Source organism: Watersipora subatra, chromosome 3, assembly GCF_963576615.1.
Source record: "Watersipora subatra chromosome 3, tzWatSuba1.1, whole genome shotgun sequence".
NCBI lineage: Eukaryota > Metazoa > Bryozoa > Gymnolaemata > Cheilostomatida > Watersiporidae > Watersipora > Watersipora subatra.
Window position 1 is genome coordinate 48,335,575 of NC_088710.1, and position 20,569 is coordinate 48,356,143.

The 20,569-nt window shown below is 35.5% G+C and overlaps 2 protein-coding genes across 5 annotated transcripts; one reads left to right on the top strand and one right to left on the bottom strand.

Moving 5' to 3' along the window:
• Nucleotides 1-95: 95 nt before the first annotated feature.
• Nucleotides 96-7,138, top strand: LOC137390084 (gamma-aminobutyric acid receptor-associated protein-like 2). Its single transcript, XM_068076332.1, has 3 exons — nucleotides 96-256; nucleotides 6,543-6,771; nucleotides 6,875-7,138. The coding sequence occupies exons 1-3, from the start codon at nucleotides 223-225 to the stop codon at nucleotides 6,963-6,965; spliced, it is 354 nt and encodes a 117-aa protein (XP_067932433.1). The 5' UTR covers nucleotides 96-222; the 3' UTR covers nucleotides 6,966-7,138.
• Nucleotides 7,131-20,268, bottom strand: LOC137391947 (arginine/serine-rich coiled-coil protein 2-like). Of its 4 annotated transcripts, XM_068078514.1 has the most exons (9): nucleotides 20,194-20,268; nucleotides 19,733-19,808; nucleotides 19,008-19,260; nucleotides 17,865-18,071; nucleotides 16,174-16,431; nucleotides 15,960-16,037; nucleotides 13,951-14,148; nucleotides 8,781-8,977; nucleotides 7,131-7,437 (listed from the first exon to the last, which is right to left on the bottom strand). In XM_068078514.1, the coding sequence occupies exons 3-9, from the start codon at nucleotides 19,195-19,197 to the stop codon at nucleotides 7,204-7,206; spliced, it is 1,362 nt and encodes a 453-aa protein (XP_067934615.1). In that variant the 5' UTR covers nucleotides 19,198-19,260; nucleotides 19,733-19,808; nucleotides 20,194-20,268; the 3' UTR covers nucleotides 7,131-7,203. The 4 variants fall into 4 exon arrangements, with proteins under 4 accessions (XP_067934615.1, XP_067934617.1, XP_067934618.1 ...); XM_068078516.1 differs by having other exon boundaries at nucleotides 19,008-19,808; XM_068078517.1 differs by lacking the exon at nucleotides 19,733-19,808 and having other exon boundaries at nucleotides 20,194-20,266.
• Nucleotides 20,269-20,569: the final 301 nt, after the last annotated feature.

Genomic DNA, 20,569 nt, shown 5'->3' on the forward strand with positions numbered 1-20,569 from the left:
CTACTTTGAAATCGTCTAATAATCGAGAACTTCGATTTAATGTTCGAATCTAGACGATGCTGTTAACGTCTGAGTGTAAAAGTCTTCTCTTTCTTTTCGGTGCCTAAGATTCTGTTTTGGTGACTCACTGTCATAACCATAGTGAGCGCAGTTACACAGGTCTTACTGGCAGTTGGAGAGTCTTTCTTTCATCGAGCTTGCTGCAAAAACAAAAAGGCAGCCATGAAGTTCAAGTTTAAGCAGGAAAATACATTAGGTATGTTATCATTCAGTAAAGTGACACGGTTTATTTTTGTTACTCCGGTAAGAGAGAGGAAGCGTTCGTGTTGATTTAATCTATATGGCAATAAACTGTTTAAAACTATGTAAGCATACGTCTACTGTACGATTTAAATGAAACTGGTAGCTTAAATTTTTTTGGGTAGGGTTTCCAACCGACAGATGAATGGAAAGATTGTTAGAGGTTATGGTGTTAGGATAGTTTTGGCTTTTTGATAGACACCTTCAATGCTGATCAACTTAACATTATAAGAGGAAGCAGTAAGCTGGCCTTCTGTCTTAACGACTTTGGCAGAAGGTATAAGTTTATTTTAGTATTCATACCAAAGCTATTTGTCTGGATTGTTGCAGAGTTCAGGCCAAACCTTATACTAAGGGATTGGTATCTCTCAGATCACTGAGACGTAATTCGCATTGATTAAGGTCAGATCAAATGATTGAAGTCCAATGTTTTTTAATTCGCAAGTTTGAATGGTTTGACGCTTTGAGTACACACATTTTACAATACGTCGGTAAAAATATTTGTGAACAAACTTGATTGTATGAGGAGCCTGCACTATTTAGCACTAACCTCCATTAGGCCTAAGGCTTGACAAGCTCACTAACATCAACACAAGTCACATTTGTGTCAAATCTCACAAAAGATTTTGAGCAACCCATAGCACAAGGCATGTAAAGTTGATTCACTCACAGATCTGTTTCGTATGATATTAACGTCACATACTAGAGCAAAATTCTATTGAAATACACTAATTTGTTATCTTGTTTCATAAAGATATGATAACTCTTGACTAAATACATGTACTACAGATTATTACATATAGCATACATCACAAATAAATGCGTAATATAAAACCATGTAAACACATGGTATTTGTAAAATAAATTAACAAAGTAAACATGAAAAGAGAAAGATTAATGTGGTTACTTTACTTTAGAGATGCTTCAGTAAAAGTGTAAGCTCAGCGATAAGTAAGTTCAGAGGTAATGATAGAGATATGCAGTGTAATGTACTCTTGCCTAAACTCGGCGTAGTTTGTTGATTGCTTTGTTGCCGTTTCATGAATGTATCTTATTGTGACATTGCTGCATTGAAAGTAAATGTATCAAATAGACACAGATATTATATGTCAAGCAAAGGTTTGCTTTTGTGTTGCTTGTTACTTCAGGCGAGACTAGGAAAAACCAGGGTTGTGACAAAGATATTGTTGACTTATTGGTACTTTTGAATTAATGCTTTGAAACAAAGAGTTTTAAAAAGTAAGGCATCCTTTTGATAATTGCCTAAAAATTTTTGTAAGTTGTTGCACAGTAATATTTGATTATTATTTACAATATAACGGGTTTAAATATTCCAAATGCCGAGATACATTTGTGTGTTTTTACATTGTAGTGGAAATCCATTCCCTAACCATTTTCCAGTTAGCTTTTTCTTTGTTTCAGTCGAAATAAATCGTGTTTTTATAAGCATCTGCATTTTATTGATCTCTGATAATTAACAGTTTCAGCCTTTATAATTACTAACAATGAGCTCTGGTATGCGAGGGCTGGTGATATTCATCGAGCTGCATTTAACATTATTTAATTGGCATTCAAAAGGTCGCTTGACCAGGTCGAAGAAGCTGCAGTCCAGAGTTTTTTTCATGTCGGAAGTTAGTCGTTTTTGCATAATGGTGTGGTGACAGTTTTGTCCTATGTGCATTACTTCATCTTTTTCCATGAAGCCAATCCTGAGGTTTCCACTTATTCTCTTCTAAACTGCGCTTTCCAGCTATGGATTTATAGATGCTGGTTTAACAATGACTATTCTTTCTTCAGCTGATATTATCCTCAAAAGTTAGTAGCTATATAGCTACACAAACTAGATTAAGCCACATAAATCCTCTTTATTTGGAGTAAGAAAGAACTATAGGCTTTATCCTTTGTCAAAATTTTGGCATTCTATAGAATATTTCTGATGCATTACATAGGAATTGATGGATCAATAAGACCGTGTTAACTGAGGCACACTTTGCTAAACTGTTCTTGTCTGCGTATAAACATCTAATAATCATTGTATATGTCTAATCAAATAATTTGATGCACCAAAACCATAAGAACTATTAAACAGCAATAGATTTATGTTCACACATTGAAAATACATTCTAAATTCACACATTCTAAATTGGAAGCATTTTCGAGAACAAAGTCTCTGCTTGTTGTTTATCAGCCATAACAAATTAGTGCTTAAGGCAATCATCTCAGGAGTATGACCTTGGGTTAGATATATTCAAACAGAAATTGATAGCTATGATAGAAGAGTTTACTTGAGCTGAAAAGTTATATGAAGAAAACACCCTCCACAAAGAGCACTGCATGTGTTTACGGTTCATCATTCACTGTTTCCATAATGCGCAGTACTTCGGAGTTGCGCTCTCTCCGAATCATGGAAACGGCGTCTTCGCACTGATCAGTGCAAAGCCAGTGCAAATTCGCAGCAAAGAAACGGCAGTTGCGCAGTGGCTGCGCATAGCTCTCTTGTTGTGGAGGCAGATTCATTGAAGACCATAAACTAGTACAAAAGCTATCCCGCTTATCTTGTTTTTTTTTTCCATTCCGATTTTCTTTCACTTAAATTTAATTATAGTCTGCACCCATGAGGATCATGAGATGATTACATTCCTGGACTTTGTTATCGATGCCAACACTTTTCGAAAAATAAATGGCAAGTCCTATAGTAACATTTAAATAATATATTACTTAAAGATACCTATTAAAAATATATCACTTTGTAAAAATTGTGTTAAGGTTTGTAAAACCTTGTGAATGTGTATTGTAAATAAAAGTATTATGACGACAAAAGCATAAAAAGACCGTTTCTGACGTTCGGTATCCATGATCGATTCTACATGTATGTCTCCATCCGGTGATTCGATTTATACATATTCTCTTCTCTGGCTAATTTGCTGAAAACCACTGCGCAGCGTGTAAACGTACAATCCCCTCGACATCGGAGGGGGCTGCATCGAAGCACTGCGCATCATGGAAACATAGTGATTGAGATCCCATTTTATTTTAGAGTCTCATTTATCTATGCTTCCTTTCATTAGCAAACAACACATGAGTTTTTCTGTCTTGTAATGTAATCATTGGTTAAACACCTGTCTGTCATCATCAAGATTATTATGGAAAAAACTTGTGGTCTGTTACTTTGTGGTCTGTCTTTTACTGTAGAATGTTTTTCTTTAATTCTATTTCTGTAGCACAAAACTATATGATTGTATCAATAAGTCAATAATTGATTTCACACTGTAGGGATTTTGCTTCTACTCTAAAAGGTTGCATTCATGCAACAGTTTACATGTAGATACCTGACTTGCACAAGTTGCTTACCAGATTTTGAGTGTTGTAATACTACTCTTGAGGATTACTTTTCACAATTTCTAATAATCACTAGGGGATTTGATAGAATCACCAGACGATTTGATATTGCAAATTTGTAATATCGAATAGTGATATATCATGAATCTTCTATTTATAGACGATACGCAATATTACTATTATGTAAAAATAACTTGTAAATTTGTGTTAATATATATTTGTATATGTTAACTTTAAAAGAAACAGTTTTGTGTTTTCGATAATTAGAAACATTTATTTTATGAATGCCCGTGTGTATGGAAGGTCAAGGAATCAGTGTATTATAAGATTAGAAGGTCCGTGGGTTTTAGTTCGAGTACCACTCACTCTGAAAATTGTCAGGTGTGAGATAAATCGCCATTAAACGATTATGTCGTTTATCATGTTATCTTTTTAGATGCTTTTTAGATGGTGGCAGTTTTCAAATCCTCTACTTTTAAAACCTCACCAAACCATTAATTCGCCAAATTGTGAAGCTCTATTCTTGAGTTTAAACAGATGTACACCTTTTTGCATGTTGTTATATATGTATTGATTCAATGCATATATATATATATATATATATTATGCTTATGCATTCATGAAAATTGCAATTCTTAAAAAGCCTGCAACACAAAAGGGCTTCCTACTCTTTAGAGTCATCTAGATTGCAATTAAAAGTCATTAATTATAAGCTCATTTATTGAATGGCTAAAGGTGGCTGCATTCTGTTGCAAGACTATTTAACAAACAAAATTCTACACCATTTTAAATGCAAACAGCTCAAGGTTAAATTGAACGGTTCTGAGATAGTGCTGGGCATGAGTACTTCTTGGTCAACGAGTTTAGACTATATACTTGCCTATATTTCCGTTCGAGTATCGGGTAGCTTGTAGTGCTTGGCACGAGTGCTTCTTGGCCAACGGGTTTTTCAGGTATCGGGTTTGTTGATACGGGTTTTATGTCTAAAATTTCTAAAGATCTGACATCTTAAAATTTACAATGCAATTATAAATATATTCAGTTGATTTATTATTTTTTACTATTTCCTATCGACCGATATTCGTGCTCGCAGCCTTAACAGGCGGGTTGTTAAACAGTGCTTAGAGCTCATGTCACAATAGACCGAGTTTTAGTCCACTCTACTCAACGAATTCGTGTACCAAAACCCGAACTCGCAAATCAAAACCCGAACCTGCAAGACCGAAATACTCAAAATTTTGATTACCTGAGACTCGAAGATAAACCCTCAAGTTCAATGAGTTTTATTACCCATGCACAACAATATTCTGGGCGTCTACCTCCTACTATACCTACCATCTTTTCACTATGGCTAGTGTATTTTAGGACACTTGCGTTTGGTAAGGAACATCTTGTTGGGTGTGTTGGGAACTATGTTCGTTGTTTGACATTGCTTGACAAGAAATTGCTGTTTTTCACTGTTTGTATTGGCTGTATCTTGGCCGATGAAGTTATCAGCTCAAAAGTACCAATTTTCAAAAGGTTTTATTAGTTATGACCAGAGTTATCACAATGGCTTGTCGTTTGGTAACTGCACTTCTGCTATACAAGTAGTCAGTGAGACTGTGAGACACAAGCGATGCAAAAGCTCTGTGAACATGAAGAAACAGGCCGAGCATAGTAATATCATGCTATGGGAAACATGCTGAACACATTGGTGTTTGCATCAGTGCAAAGCAGCCTTTAGGACAACCAGTTTTGCATCGCTTGCACTGGTGGTTTCACAAACACTCATGGAAACTATTTATCTTAGTGTCTCGGCATGGTTACTGAGATGTTCTCTTTGCAGAATATATTTAGACCAGCTCACTGGACAAAAGTTACTGATAAGAAAGTTACTAGTTTGACCCAGTGTAGTCTAGCGCTGGCCTGACCTTCCATGTCTTGTTGACCTGTTTGCCTTTCTTGTTGCTGTTATGGATGACATTTGTTGCTATTTCTAACCAGGGACTCCAGACTGCCTCTTAGTAATTGTTCTTATAGCTAGCAACTAATGAGTCACAGGATTCCAAGTGTCTAATCGACAACTATGCAGTTACTTTCACTGGAAGTTCGAAGCAAGCCACTAGTGATAATGCAATAACACTGTTACTGATATAAACAATGACATCACACAACAGATTTCAGCCCTGGCAGTCTAAGGTGCGCCGTGTGTGCAAACTAACTTGAGCCGTCTCACGTATTTGGTAAAACTTGAAGTTAGTTATCAAGATGCATTGTATGCTTAATGCAATGCTTAAGTAAACAGCCCTTGATATCACTGCAATCTTATCAGCACATCCACTGATCGGTGCAGAGATACTAGTCAACCTGCCATATCACCGGCATGTTCATCAATCGGTGAATGATATACATGTACACAGAAGAGATTTTTTCGATGAAAAGCTCTGAATCACGGTGTTTCTTTAATGTTCCTGCAGTGTGTCAGTGCAAAACTATTTGAATGTGTTTTAAGTAAGCTAACAATTTTGAATCGATTCGACATTGATGTTATATCTATAAACGCTGAAGGCCTTATAATACTTTTCCTCAGTGATGTTCTACAACATACATGTATTTGATGGTTTGCATGTAGTGTGGTTGCTATGGTTAAGCTGTGATCTGCGATTCAATTTTTGGAATCACTGTATCGTTATTGTATTTTTACACATAGTTTATATTTTATAACTATATATATATCGTCATATATTCATGTAGTCACCATCTGGTATCTAAATTGTACTATATATGACCCTGCTTTTAGTATGACTTACATTGAGAGTATGCTGTTTGCAGCCTAGTGGTAGGATTTGATTATTTTTTAAGCATTAGAAATTGATTGTATGACAATGCTGATATTTTTGTAATCAGTGTTGTCTTTTTAGAGGACAGAATGAAGGAGTCTGCAAAGATTAAAAGTAAATATCCTGATCGAATACCAGTTGTGGTTGAAAAGGTTCCCAACTCTCAAATACAGGATATAGACAAACGCAAGTTTTTAGTTCCCAATGACATTTCAGTTGCACAATTTATGTGGATTATTCGACGACGTATTCAACTACCTGCTGAAAAAGCCATATTCCTGTTTTTGGGCAAAGTTCTTCCACAATCAAGGTATGCTGCTATTTTTATTAGGCTAGCTATCATAATTGCGATTAACGTATTGGTATACGCGCAGATTTAAAGGTATGCAATGATCTGTTCTTTGTTTGCACAGCACCAGCATGAGCCAAATCTATCAGGAGCACAAGGATGAAGATGGTTTTTTGTATATAGCCTACAGTGGAGAAAACACCTTTGGGGAGTAGTCTACCTTTTCATTATGCTAACTTTCCAGTCACAAGAGATGTTGTTTGAACCTTCTATCTGAACATGGGTTTAGTAGAAGTATTTATCAGTGATTTTATGTTAAAGTAAATTTGTGCATTATTTATAGTTTGTCATAAATATATATATATAAATAAATGAAACAGTTTGTAAATGTGACAGCTTTATTACAAAAATAGTTTTAATATGTACAGATGAAATTGGAGGCGTAAAGTGATTTCATGGTTTGTTGAATTGCTCGTTAGCAGATTGTGCAGCTATCGAAGAAACAACCCCCAAACCCATTCCTCTATGCGTATGTGTTGTAATTCTAGCTAATGCATATTCCTGGTCTAATTGATTGAATAGTTCGCTTTGCTTCCTTCTCTGTTCCTCAGACATTTCACCCACAGCAACTTCTCCTTTGATACCCATTAGTTTTCTATATTTCTCATCAGCAACCACTTCAGTGCCCTACAATAAAAAAACTGAACTGTGAAAACAAAGATTTTGAGATATTTCAATGGCATATGGGTCACGATCACAGAAACCATGGTTAAGTCGCAAATCACGAAGTTGAGTTATCCGACTTTAAAGTTGCACTAACTGAATTTATAATTTTGGTAAGGATTTTTGTAACACGTGCTTCTGGACCAATCAAAGAGTGATCTTTCTGAATCTGAAGTCAGTTTAGATAATAAATGTCTTAAAACCTCGGAAAACCCCTTAAAACCGTTGCTATGCTAAACAGGAAGTACTGAAAAATGGTGTCCGAAAAACGTAATCGTTTCTCTTTTGCCGATTTGAAAGATAATTCTGACATTTTGGACACTTATAATGAGTACTTTGGTATTCCAACTGATGCCAAAAGCAGTGTAAGTAAAGGGAATGACCATGATATATTCCTAACCATTCTTATAAGATTTTTACAATATTTAATTATAAGAATAATTATTCGATTTTATAAGATTTGATTATAAAAAAAATTATTCGAATTTGCAAGATCAAAGTATAGAGTGACCGATGATGTGCAATATGTTACTGTTATTATTTTGTTTAACATTTTGTTGATGATACTACGGTTGTGCTCAATATCGCGGCACTGCCAAGCCGTTTTTAATATCTCCAAAATTAGGTAATACATTTTCTTATAGATATACAGCCATTTCTATGACAACCAGCTAAAATCTGTTTAGATTTTTAAATTCAGCATAATGTTTTTGATATATAGACAGAAATCTAGATAAATATCACAACCTCTTAATATTGGTTGCCATGACGTTTTGAAATGTAAACAAAACTGTGCATCGGTTTTCGTTTCTCAGACTTTAACACCAGTTTTCTCGGAACTAGGTTTTCGCACCGATGGTAAACATGCATTCAGTTTATTGACCATAAAATCTGCTGTAATTAAGCTAGAATCAAAATTTTTTTGCAAAATAATTGTGAGAATTCTCTCCTTCTGTTAATGCAGATAACTCTAAATCTTATAATCCCGACTTAACCATGGTTTCTGTGATCATGACACATATCTCAAGCAGAGGAAACTCACAGATCCTCTCAAATAATTTTTTGACTGTATTAAAATATTTAGGCAGACCAATCGCAATCAAATGGCACCCAATCTGATCCATATTCCAACATGCTGTCTCACGATGGATGGTCAAATTATGACAACACAGTGCAATGTAAATAATGAATTCTTTGTTAGAGGAGTCTGCAATGCACCACTTGGTATGCTGTAAAATTACGTGAGACAAAAAATACTATTGAATATAGTAAATGCACCAACAAGTTAGCAAATAGAAAGCATTTACCTGAAACTTCTGTAAACTTTGCTCTTTGTTTTCAGCAGCTTTGCTCCATAATAGCTTCCTCTTTTGTTGCTGCTCTGCAAACTTAAGTGGGTTTATAGCTGCTGGATTGTAAAATTTAGGCACCTCTACTCCGGTAAGTTCCTGTGCTTTCGCATGCATGGCTGCCATTGTCTGTAGCAAAGCTTGCTGTGGTGTAGCTAAAATGTAAAGACAACCACATTTATGTCGACAACATGTCATTGACGGTACAAAGCAGTCAATGGCCTGAAGTTACAAGTTGTTGAAGAAATAGAGAAAACATTTTAGTGGCATATCATGTCAAATTCTACAGAGAAATTTAACATTGTCAATATTGACAAGGCTAAGCGATAGTTGTCTAACATTGAATTGTTGTTCCCTGCATATGTATACACTTGGAATTAGCTATTCTTTATATAAATCACATTTAAATGTAAATTGAATGCAATGGTACGCATTAACATAATAGCTCATTCATCAACTGGAGTTGTCATATCATATGACATCTTCCAAGACCTAAATGAAAGTTGAGGCAGTCAAAATTTTCTATCATAAGCAAATCTGCAGACAATAAGGACTTTGAAACAAATACACAGTACTACCCCAAAACTGACAGTTGCCGTTCAGCATTGTAGAGACAGCGTTTTGTAGATAGGTGATATTGTGTATAACCATCACTGTATAAAATTTTCATGATGCGGAGTTTTAGAATGTTTAAACATTGGACAGTCATTTAGAGCGCATAACTTACATAACTTTTTTATTATACATTTCAATACATCACAGTCTTGGCTTTCGAATGAGCCATTGTTTGACATGGTGAGACAGACGTTGGTTGGTGTTTATAGGTTTTCCCCAGAGCTCTACCGCAGAAATGTTCAATGGTAAAGGCTCGAAAATTGTGACATCACAATTTTCATATTCGGTGTTGCGTGCTCTTACTGCTTATTTTATCGCTTACCGCTTATATTTATCAACTACGATAATGACGCTAGTGGTAGGCGAAGGTAGGACAACTCCAGAAAACCAATGAAGATGACAAAGGAATCAGTGTCATTAGCTCTCTATGTACAGATATTTCTTTGATAAATAGCTCAGATTCCAAGCACCATACTATGTTTTCCCGATGATATTATGCACTAGCCCTCTCTTTTTATTGCGATGTTTAAGGGCGCGACTGAGACTAATTAATTTTAAGCATTGCTGATCTCGCGAAAGTGCGATTGACTTATAGTCCTAGGGCCACGCAACTGCAGGTCACAATTTAATCGATGTGATTTCATTACCTTTATCAACGACAGTATATTTACTGAAGCATAATTAATTAACTCAGAAAATGTGTTTGTATTGGTTAGTGCTGGATAACGATTCGAGTGCATTCGGTTTTTCGATAGTTGTTCTCTCTCGGTTCATCGATTCAGAAGGAGAAAACAACTGCGTATGAACCGAATTTTACATGACGATTCGATTTAGTGTTTGCGCATGCCCACGCAGCAGTTTCGTGAGAGCATTGTTCGGTCAGCAAATGTGTTTAGAGTTTTTTTTTTCATCCAAATAGTAGCAACAGTCTTGACTCTTGCCAAATGAACTCATGTGATGTTTTGTAGTTAAGAGACTCATATTTGTAATATCTTATTATAGTATTAATCTACATTGATCGTATTTGTCCTGAGCATATTGTAATTTTTTTATTTATATTTATTCAATTGTTTTTAAATTAATTTGATGTTGATTCATTAAATTTTAAAAAGGATAACATTTTTCCAATTGTATTGGTTAATTAATATAATAGAAAATGACACCATTAAACATTTTTTGCAAATATTAATTATTAGTTTACTATTTATTAATAAATAAACAAATCTCGGTTCGATTCGGTTCATAATGCCCATATGAGCAAACCGAAGTAACAAATGAAGATTCGGTTCCATTCAGTTTTCAGGAGAAAACAACTCTGAAATTGAATGCATAGTGCAGGTAGACATCGAACAGCTCTAGTATTGGTCGGGCGTTGGCATGATCTCCGGGCGTTGTTGATTATCTAGAATCCTAGTTTATTATTAGCGCTCTCTGGGTTTAACAGCACCGGTTGTCACAGAAAAGCGCAGCCTCAATGGCAGCGAAAGGGATCAACTAGCTAAGGCTAAAAAATAATTATGACATCACATTGTGGGAACCGCAGCCAAGCATTTTTTTTATTGCAGGACATACTTTTGACACCATGTTTTTCACAGTTCTATTATTCTTTGTGTATTGAATATAGGCTCATTCGAAAACCAAGACTGATGTATATTATATAATGATGTCATTATATAATTGATGTGCTTTAAAGCAGGTTAATAAGATCTTTTCACACAAAAAACTTCGCTTGGTTGACTAATGAAAGTTGTGTAAATTCAATGGCAAACAGATTTCACTATAAAAACAGCTTTTCCTGATAATTATAAAACAATCGCCTGATGTATAAATTACCCGCAATGGCGCCAAAACGATTTTTATAAAATTACAGAAATCTCATGCGAGTAACACTCAAGTATTTGCTAAATTCTAATTACCGCTGGTGACAGTTTTAAAAAAGTGCTAATTACCGCTGGTGATGTCGAGAAAGTTTGCAGCTGTCAAACTTTCCTGATATTTCGCCGAGCATCAACGACCGTCTTTTAAATGCGAACCATTTCGACAATGGTAACTCACGCTCGCGGATAGAGTGATTTATTCATATCCGTTTACGATAGTGGCGGCGAGACTAGTTTTTGATTCTAGCACACGAAAACAAAGAAGTTTCTTCACGAAAATTTAAAAAGATAAATGAAAACACTACGTCACGGAGCATTTCCAGATGCAAACGCGGATGGGTATGTGATAGTGTGAACATGGTTATCATCGACGATCACTGAACAATTGTGGCATCAACGCCGAAATATGGCGATAGTGTGAAATGGCCTTTAGGAAGAACCGGAAATGTGAGTGTGACGGCACATTTGAAATTGAAACATCGGAAAATTACAAATTAAAAAAACATGTAATGAGTTTTGAAATGGTTTAAAAACCTTTCAAAAGAAAAACCAACACAACAGGTAATATTAATCAATAAAAAGTACATATTTGGTGCATGCAATAGCGATAAAGATAGTTGGAGACAAAAAGAACGGCTTGGCCTAGTTTTTATGCGTGCTTATTTGTGAACATGAGAGTTAAATGCTGCGAGTTCAGTTCCAGGGAGGGATTTGTTTCATTGGTAAATTTTGATCGCTGTAGCTAGACATGGGGACAAACAGATAAACACATCAACAAAAGACAAACACAGATTTATAAAAGTAGATGAAATGTAGGAATGAGATGTGAGAGTGCTATATTACTTTATATATTGGTATACTTAGCATATAATAAATAATACAGGGGCCAGTAGAAAATTTAGTTGGCTTATAAAAAATTAGAAACATTCAGCACTTGACGGAGTTAGTTACTTTCATAATATCCCTAGCATCTGTCTACACGATTTTGTAACCCTATCCAACACTTGAGCCCACATATGTAACCACAATTTATGTGCAATTTTTTAATCACAAGAAAATAACTACAAAGGTTTAATGTGCTAAAGGACAGCTCAAATTATAAACAACTATACACGCTGTGTTAGACGCTAAATGTGAGAGTGCCTAGCGATAAGCTACAAATGGATGGAATTACAAATGAGTACATAAATAATTTAAATTTGTGATATAGAACAAAGCCAAGTAAAACTAAAACACCTTTATGAGAGTTGATCGGATCAAAAGGTTCGATTTTGCCACAAATTAACCAGAAACATGTAAAAAAGAGCATATTTAAAAAACTTCCTCATTTTAAAAACGTTAAATACACTAAATAATAGAAGCTTTGGGTCACACCGGCAACTCAAAATCCAGATAAAATTTCACAAAGATTTGTGTACACATTGGGTGATGTTAAGTACACACCAAATGGTGATTTTTAAAACATAATACCACATGCTGTCTCTCATAAAAAAACAGCTCCATGTTTTCAGACTCTGTAGTGTTGTCGGTAGATTTTGATTACCATTTATCGGAAAAAACACATGGTATATTTTGAATGTACAGTAAAACTCGGCTAACTCGACCTTCACGGGACCAAGAGAAAGTGTTCGAGTTATCAGAGCGTTCAAGTTATGAGAACACTGTCACAAGTGCATGTATTTATCAGTACATATACAAACTATATATAAACAAAAGCATAGATTTCTTGTTGCAAGTTAAGGGGCCTCTCATGTAATGTTTTAACAATTTTTGTTAGGAAGTATAAATATTTTCCTATTACTTGAGATTTGTTTGTTAGTTTTAAGTGATGTGACTGCAAGGACGTTTTCATGTTAAAATAGGCAAAACCTGATCGCGGTTGAAACTCTCAGAAAAAAAGACATATTTTTCCTTTGAGCGGTTTAACAAAAACCAGTTTTGCCGATTTTTCTTTAAGTTTATCTGAAGGTTACCTCGCTTCTCCTTGCTTGCGGAGAGCTATCCCCAAGCGAATGTTTGGTAAAAGTTGATTTTTTGCAAACCTTTAGGAGTCGTTAACGAAAATATTTTGCCGATATTGGTAATAATGACGCCTAAGAACTACTAAAAGTTGTTGTTTATCTCTATGGCTTGGAATAAAGTGATATTCTAAAGCGATAACAACTGTCTCGGTAGCAGCCGTTGGGCAAAAAACTGTTCGAGTTAACGAAGTTGAGGTGGAGTTATCTAAAGCAATTTATCATTGCGTGGGAACGGACCAAACAAATCTGTTCGAGTTAATCATGTGTTTGAGCTATCCGAGGGCGAGTTATCCGAGTTTCACTGTATTTTGAAAAGGTTATTCAAGCTAAGAGATTTTTCAACTGAATCGTTGGCACATTATTTGACTAGGACAAGGATAAATTAGACTTTCATATGCAACAAAGATATCTCTTGCAAGATAATATTAGATACGCTGAATATCAACAATTTCATGGACCGAATGACCCTTCAAAGAATCCGCTCAAGAAATGAAGCTCTTACAAATCTGTTTTCAAAGAATAAATAGAAACTATGAATTTTTAGTCAGATTCATTTAAAAACGATGTTGATGTTTGTAATCAAAATCAAGCTGATACCAAATAGCACAAGTTTACCTTGTCCTTTTCCGGCCATTGCATCTTTGGCTGCTTGCTGTAACTCTCTTTTCATCTTTGATTTGAAATCCTCAGTTTTTGATGGGAGAGCAGCATGCTGTTGTTGAAGAATGGCAGCATACTGAGCTTTCTTGAGTTCCTGCTTTCGCTCCCTACTATTGGACCTCCGCCGTGATCGCCTGCGTCTACTCCGCCGATCTGCCAACAGATACGTTTTGTTGAGTGGTAATGAAAAACAATTGAATAGTGGAAACATTTGGAATAAAGATTGCAAAACTAGTTAACAAAAGTAGTCATACCTGACTTACAACCACCTCGATGCATAATTTTTCTCAACAGACCATAAAACTTCTAATTAAATGCCATGGCACTGTATTTTTCAACCTTTCCCATACTACGGCATTTTACTAAAGATGACCTTTAAATAAAGGGTAACGTTATATTATTTGACAAGCTCTTCAGAATTTTGGGAAGATAAAATTAACCCTTTTACGAAGAGATGCTAAAGTCACCTATGTTTTGCGCTCTCCTTCAGGTGGAGCGACAATAACGCCAAGAGTCTCAACATTTTTGCTAAACCTTCTTTCCTATGAGTTGAAGTACTTGACTGAGTTAAACAAGGAACTACTTTGAGTAAAGATACTAGCCGGACACAGTTATTCATTATTTCAATGGTGTCGATTTCAAAGTTTTAAACAAAAACCATAAAGCTTTCAATTTCGATGTGCCATAGCAATGGCTGCCATTATGTCATACAGTGTTCCCGAAGAGTATTCTCACCATTCATCAAAACGCTTCGAAGCCTTCAGATCAGAATTTAAACAACATTATGGACAAATCTGAAGACAATGGATATGATTTAGACCTTAGTGACTTTGAATCAGAGTGCAGTTCTGATGATTGTGACGATCGATCTTCGAACTAAAACCCTAGCAACCACTATAGCAACAACAGAAATTAATTGTTATTGATGTAACTGAGTCACTATTAGTGTCGTTTTGTGAACACTTGTCTGACGATTTTCTATTATCGGCTCATATAGATCAAAGAATATGAAAGTGACGGTCAAATGGAGATGGCGTTCAATTGCAGGATAGCAATGTATTTTTCAACCCTTCTCCTATAATGGCGTTCTATTAGAGGCGGTGTTCAAATAAAGGTGGCTTTCAAATAAAGGTTTTATGATATGTAAAAATTGAAATCCAACCAGATATTTTACATTAGAACTGAAACAATATTCAACATGTGTCCAAAGTTTCTCGGAACATCGCAGATGACAGATCATCAAATCAGTGCACATGTAAGCAGTTTTCCTTCGCATAGTTCAGTGCTATGACATTCTAATGATATTAATCAGCGCTTCACACCTTCCTTTTTCAGTTTTCAAATCATGGATTAAAAGATGACTGTGTGAGTGGAGACAGCGATAAAAACAGGGAAGCAATACTTTCCTTAAAACTAAAACAAGAAATCATGGAGAAATGCGCAAATTATCTGGACGAATTAATTAAAAAACTTATAAAGTAATCTTAGCAGTTATTGTGATAAAAGTGAAGAAAAACAGCCTGAAATGAGAAAAGGGGGACAGACTTGATGAGTGCTAGGTTACACTAGCTTGGTACATTGGTCCTCGCCTCTACCTGCACACAGGCCATCTCCTGTATTGCCACGGTTACACTGTCACTTTTTTGTCTTAAACGACAAGCAAAAAAAAGTAAAAATCTATTTATTGTTTTTTATAACTTGTTAAGTTTTCTCCAATGCATGACAAAATGGATAAGCTTAATATTGTGGGGTTAGAATGTAAAAATGGTAGTATAAGACCCCAATGCTGCTGTATAAAAAGAAGATACACAGCACTTAAATAGTTGTATCTCCAACGTTTAGGTGCCATGTGCGTTGTGTGTCCAAATGTTTTGCGAATGGCAAATAATTAGCCAGCCTTTTTAGGTCATTCAATGATAGTACTAAACAAAAAGAAAAGCATTACACTTGCGTTTGATACATACTTCTGCCTGAGTCTCTCTCCCTAGCTCGGCGACGTCTTGGCGAGCGGGACCTGTGAGATCGTCTCCGATGTCTTGAGCCTATATACAAACAGATGATGTAAATTTCTGTGAATGCATCATACCCGCATACAATGACACATGAGCAGCTAGCTGAAATTCTGAAAAATTGACATTTGCTAACATTTATGTAACTGACACCAGTTTATATGCCAACCTGATCGACGATGATGACGTCTTCGCCTAGAATGAGATCCAGACCTACGCCGATGTCGCCTGCTTCGTGAATGAGATCGGGGGCTTCGTGATCTTGAGCGACGAGACTTTGATCGCGACCTGTGTGACCTAGACTGTCTTGAGCGAGAGCTAGACCTGCGCCGACTGCCTCGTCGATCAGGATTCATCTCTTCTAAACGTTTTATTGTTGCAGCTCTGCTCTCTTTACTTTCCACTTCCTTACTATCTTTATCTTTGTCTGCACAAGCATAGGTGTATGCAGTTTTAGCATAAATATTAACTGGAATCTTTAGATTTTGCAAAATACTTTCAAATAAGGAATTGAATCTAAAATGGAAAGCTAAGTTAATACTTGAAAAAAGTTTAGTAGGCAAGAGGAGATAGTAATAAATACTAACAGCTATGTTGTTTGGAACCTGCATTTTATAAAAAAAATTGTAATAGCATATAACACTGTAACTAACTCGAAGCGAACAAAATAAAGGGCTAATTAGGGAACCATAGAAAAATCCCTTGTTATAACTATCGTATATCCCTGCATATAAGCCAATTCTAGAACACAAAATCTTTTGATAGTCCGGCTAATACACACATAACTCTGATTGAAAGCAAATGAGAGGACATTATGTTAACTTAATTTTAACAACTACAACTCGAACCTTTATTGACTCAACTTGATTAATAAAAGTAAAACATAATAATGGTTATCACTATAATTAACTCTTTTGCTACCAAATACATTTTTACGAAGACAAATATTCGGTAAACCAAATATTTGACATTGGCGCATATAAGTTCTCATAACATTAGCCGAGATTAATTATTATAAAATTGTACATCATCTGATGCCATAAAAAAGCCACAAACGTGTTGCAGAATCAATTCGGCCACTTTTTTATCCTCTGCATACTATCAATGTGGACAAGCTGGGCATGCTCCAGGTCAGACGAGATACCACTATTACAAATGCTTACGGCCTTATTATTACTGTTGAAAATATATACTCCCTGTCACTACTACTATAGACCAATCGATAATCATTGGACGTCCATTGATCTACAATTTGTAAAATCTATGTGGCTGTAGCTTCTGATCATCGCGAAGAAATTATACTACTATACTACTATAGACCAATCGATAATCATTGGACGTCCATTGATCTACAATTTGTAAAATCTATGTGGCTGTAGCTTCTGATCATCGCGAAGAAATAGCTATAAAAATGTGCTTTTGCAAAGCGGAACTAAGATCGACGTGAGATGCAAACATGTTTTGCACTGATTCAACGCAGAGATGATTGTTTCTTTTCAATTAAGCGAAGACAATACACTAATTATACACAACTACTCGCCAATCAGAAACATTGTGTACTAAGCTTGCAAAAGCCGTTCCATTTCCACAACCTTCTGTTCTGATAGATCCGCACAGCGTGTTACGATTTACAGGGTTTGCTTATATGCGAGTTCTTATAAATTAATTGATTTCAGGACTGTTTTTGCTAGGGTTGGCTTATATGCGAAATATACGGTAGGTTAAAACAGACTAGTATTGACTAAAATACAATAAGAGAACGGCTACAATAAAAATATCAAACATGAAATTAAAATAGACCCCAAAATGGAATAAAAGATAACAAAAACCAGCACCACCGACAATGATGAACTGACCAACCTTGACTCTCTTTTTCATGAGATTCCTTATCGCGACTTTGAGACCGGGAATGACTAGAGCAACCACTGTGGCTTGCGGAATCTGAATCGGTGTGATCTGATGCGGAAAGATGCTCGGAAGCCATGGAGGCAATACCAGCAGCTTGGGCTGTCTTTTCTAAAAACTCTTCAAGTTGTTTCTCCATATCTTCGTGAGTGGACGTTCCACCTACAAGCAGGCTATACTAACAGTCTATTTCCCTGATGTCACTACTTATAAATCTAGCATCAGTTTGACGTGAACAATAACAAACGAAATAAGAAAAAATGAGAAGACTAATCCTAATTGATCTATCCCGTCGCCCATACAAAAAATGAAATCTTGCCAAATTAACAACTATTCGGATAATGGAAAAATAAATTTTAAACAATTTGCAACATTAAAACTTTTAAAGATCAATGATGAAAAGAGAAAATATTAAAATGTAGAATAGTTGTCACAAATGAACCCATAAGGCATTAATCAAACACAGAAAATATTTAGAGTAGGCCTAAACTCAGAGTTTAGCAAAGAGTAAATGAGATATAAGCATAGCTGGTATATTCTACTTCAGTTTTTCAGAACTTATAATTCCCATCTCTGCTGCGGTACTTTTTATATCAACTGTTGGCTATCTTGATTTTGAATAAGGAATACCTTATCCAAACTTTGTATTGTTTGCTTACATTTTGTACTATTTTAGTAAATTTTATACCATATTTGTTGGAGACAAATGTTGGGCAATTGACTGTTTAAGGTGCCTATTAAGACGCGACGTAAGCTGCAAATAGAGGGGACAATTTTCTAAAGTGCGCCGAAAATGAGCTAATATATGGTCATTCTGTTATGGTCAAACGAAATATATGCTGAAAATACACTGAGCTAAAATAAAAGTATACAGCAATTTTAATTTTTATAGATAACTATGTGTTGACTTGGTTGATCTTTTAAGTAATATACCTTGGCTTGTTTATTTTCTTAAACTTGGTGAACCACTATAAAGTTAATATGTATTCAAGCATGAAATAACATTGAACAGTCATAATATATTGTAATTTTATACACTGCTTGAATGATAGTCGCAAGGAAACTTGCTCTAAATGATATTGATCTATAGAAACTTACCAGGAAGTTGCACGTCTGTGAAACTGGACAGATATGCATAAGGGTTATTGGCAGCAGAAGGAGCAGCATTGGAAGCGATACTTGGAGAAATGTTATCACCATTTATATGTTCATTATAGTTGGCACTCTCAGTAACTGATGAGGCATTGACATCAATTGTAATCACATCATCTGACCCACTAGCTAACATTTTCTCAAAATTTTCATATTCCGACTCCAGATTTCCGGGCTGGGTGATAGCTTCATTCGTCGTCTGCAATAAAACTTTGCATGCACTAATGCTGCAAAACAAATGAAAAAGTTCATGTATATAGACCAAATTCATAATAGATATCAAGTGTGGGAAGCAATATCCAGTCTTGCAAGTCAGTTAACCACAATGGTGATAGATACTATTGTATATGCACTATAATTGACAATTTTGCATGGGTGAAACACTTGACAAAAATAAATAACATAATTATATTAACAATTCTATTGCATATAGCTACTTGCAAAAAGATGCCACATAACAAAGAAATACGACTTCAATTAGAGTTACAATAATTTACAAAATGAATCGGGTATATTCATCACTTTGGCTGCCTGACAATAATAATGCACTAATCCGTGCGTGGTAATAAACAAATTTTCCCTTAGAGTTCAGCAGAATCCATTTTCAACTCATTCCACATCTTGCCCAGCTAAACTCCACACTATACCTTTGCTCTGTCTTCTATACTTACGATCGGCACACAGGTCTTTTGGCAGGGTTGAGAGATGCCATGGGTGAAGTCTCAGTCACCATTGTCGTGATAGACACTTCAGAATTTAAAGTAAAAATATGCTATATTATCTTGTACAGCAGCGGTTGATTGAGAGCGCAGTTGATGGTCAAAATAAATATAAAGCAACCTAGCTACCCTAGATAAATACAACATTTTGGTTGCAATCCAACCAATTAATACACTGATAAAACTAAATCTCTCAAAAACAATAAACTTTTATTTTGAAACTTCACCTTAATGCGAGCTTTGTAAGATCAAACAGTCATACTATAATCCTTCATATTCCCATATGGAGTATCATAAAACGTGGGGTAATCTACACGTTTATAACACAAAAACCATCAACTGCGTCTCATACAAAAACGTATACATAATACCAAAATAATTAGCAGTACATAAAACAATCAGGTTCCCATTACCTCACTGACGGGAGGGTTGCTGTTCGACATTTCATCGTCACTATTGTATTTCCCTAGGAGATCCATTATGGCGCTTTGCGTACAATAATTTTGCGACGTGCCGTAACAGAGACCGCAGTATCAGTTTTCTATATTTTCGTAAAACTTTTAATATCTCCGATGAAGCTGGCGACCTCGTAAAAGTCGCCAGCATAAAACATAAAATTAACAAGTCCTTAAAGACAATTAGGTAACGTACATGTATCAAGTTATACACGAGAAGGTTCAGCATTATCTAGAACGATCATGGCTCTTTGGGTGCCAGCTATCGTGATGTTCGATTAATCCAACTCGGCAATTTGCTTACCAGTGTTTGTCTTAAGCTCACTGATAGGAT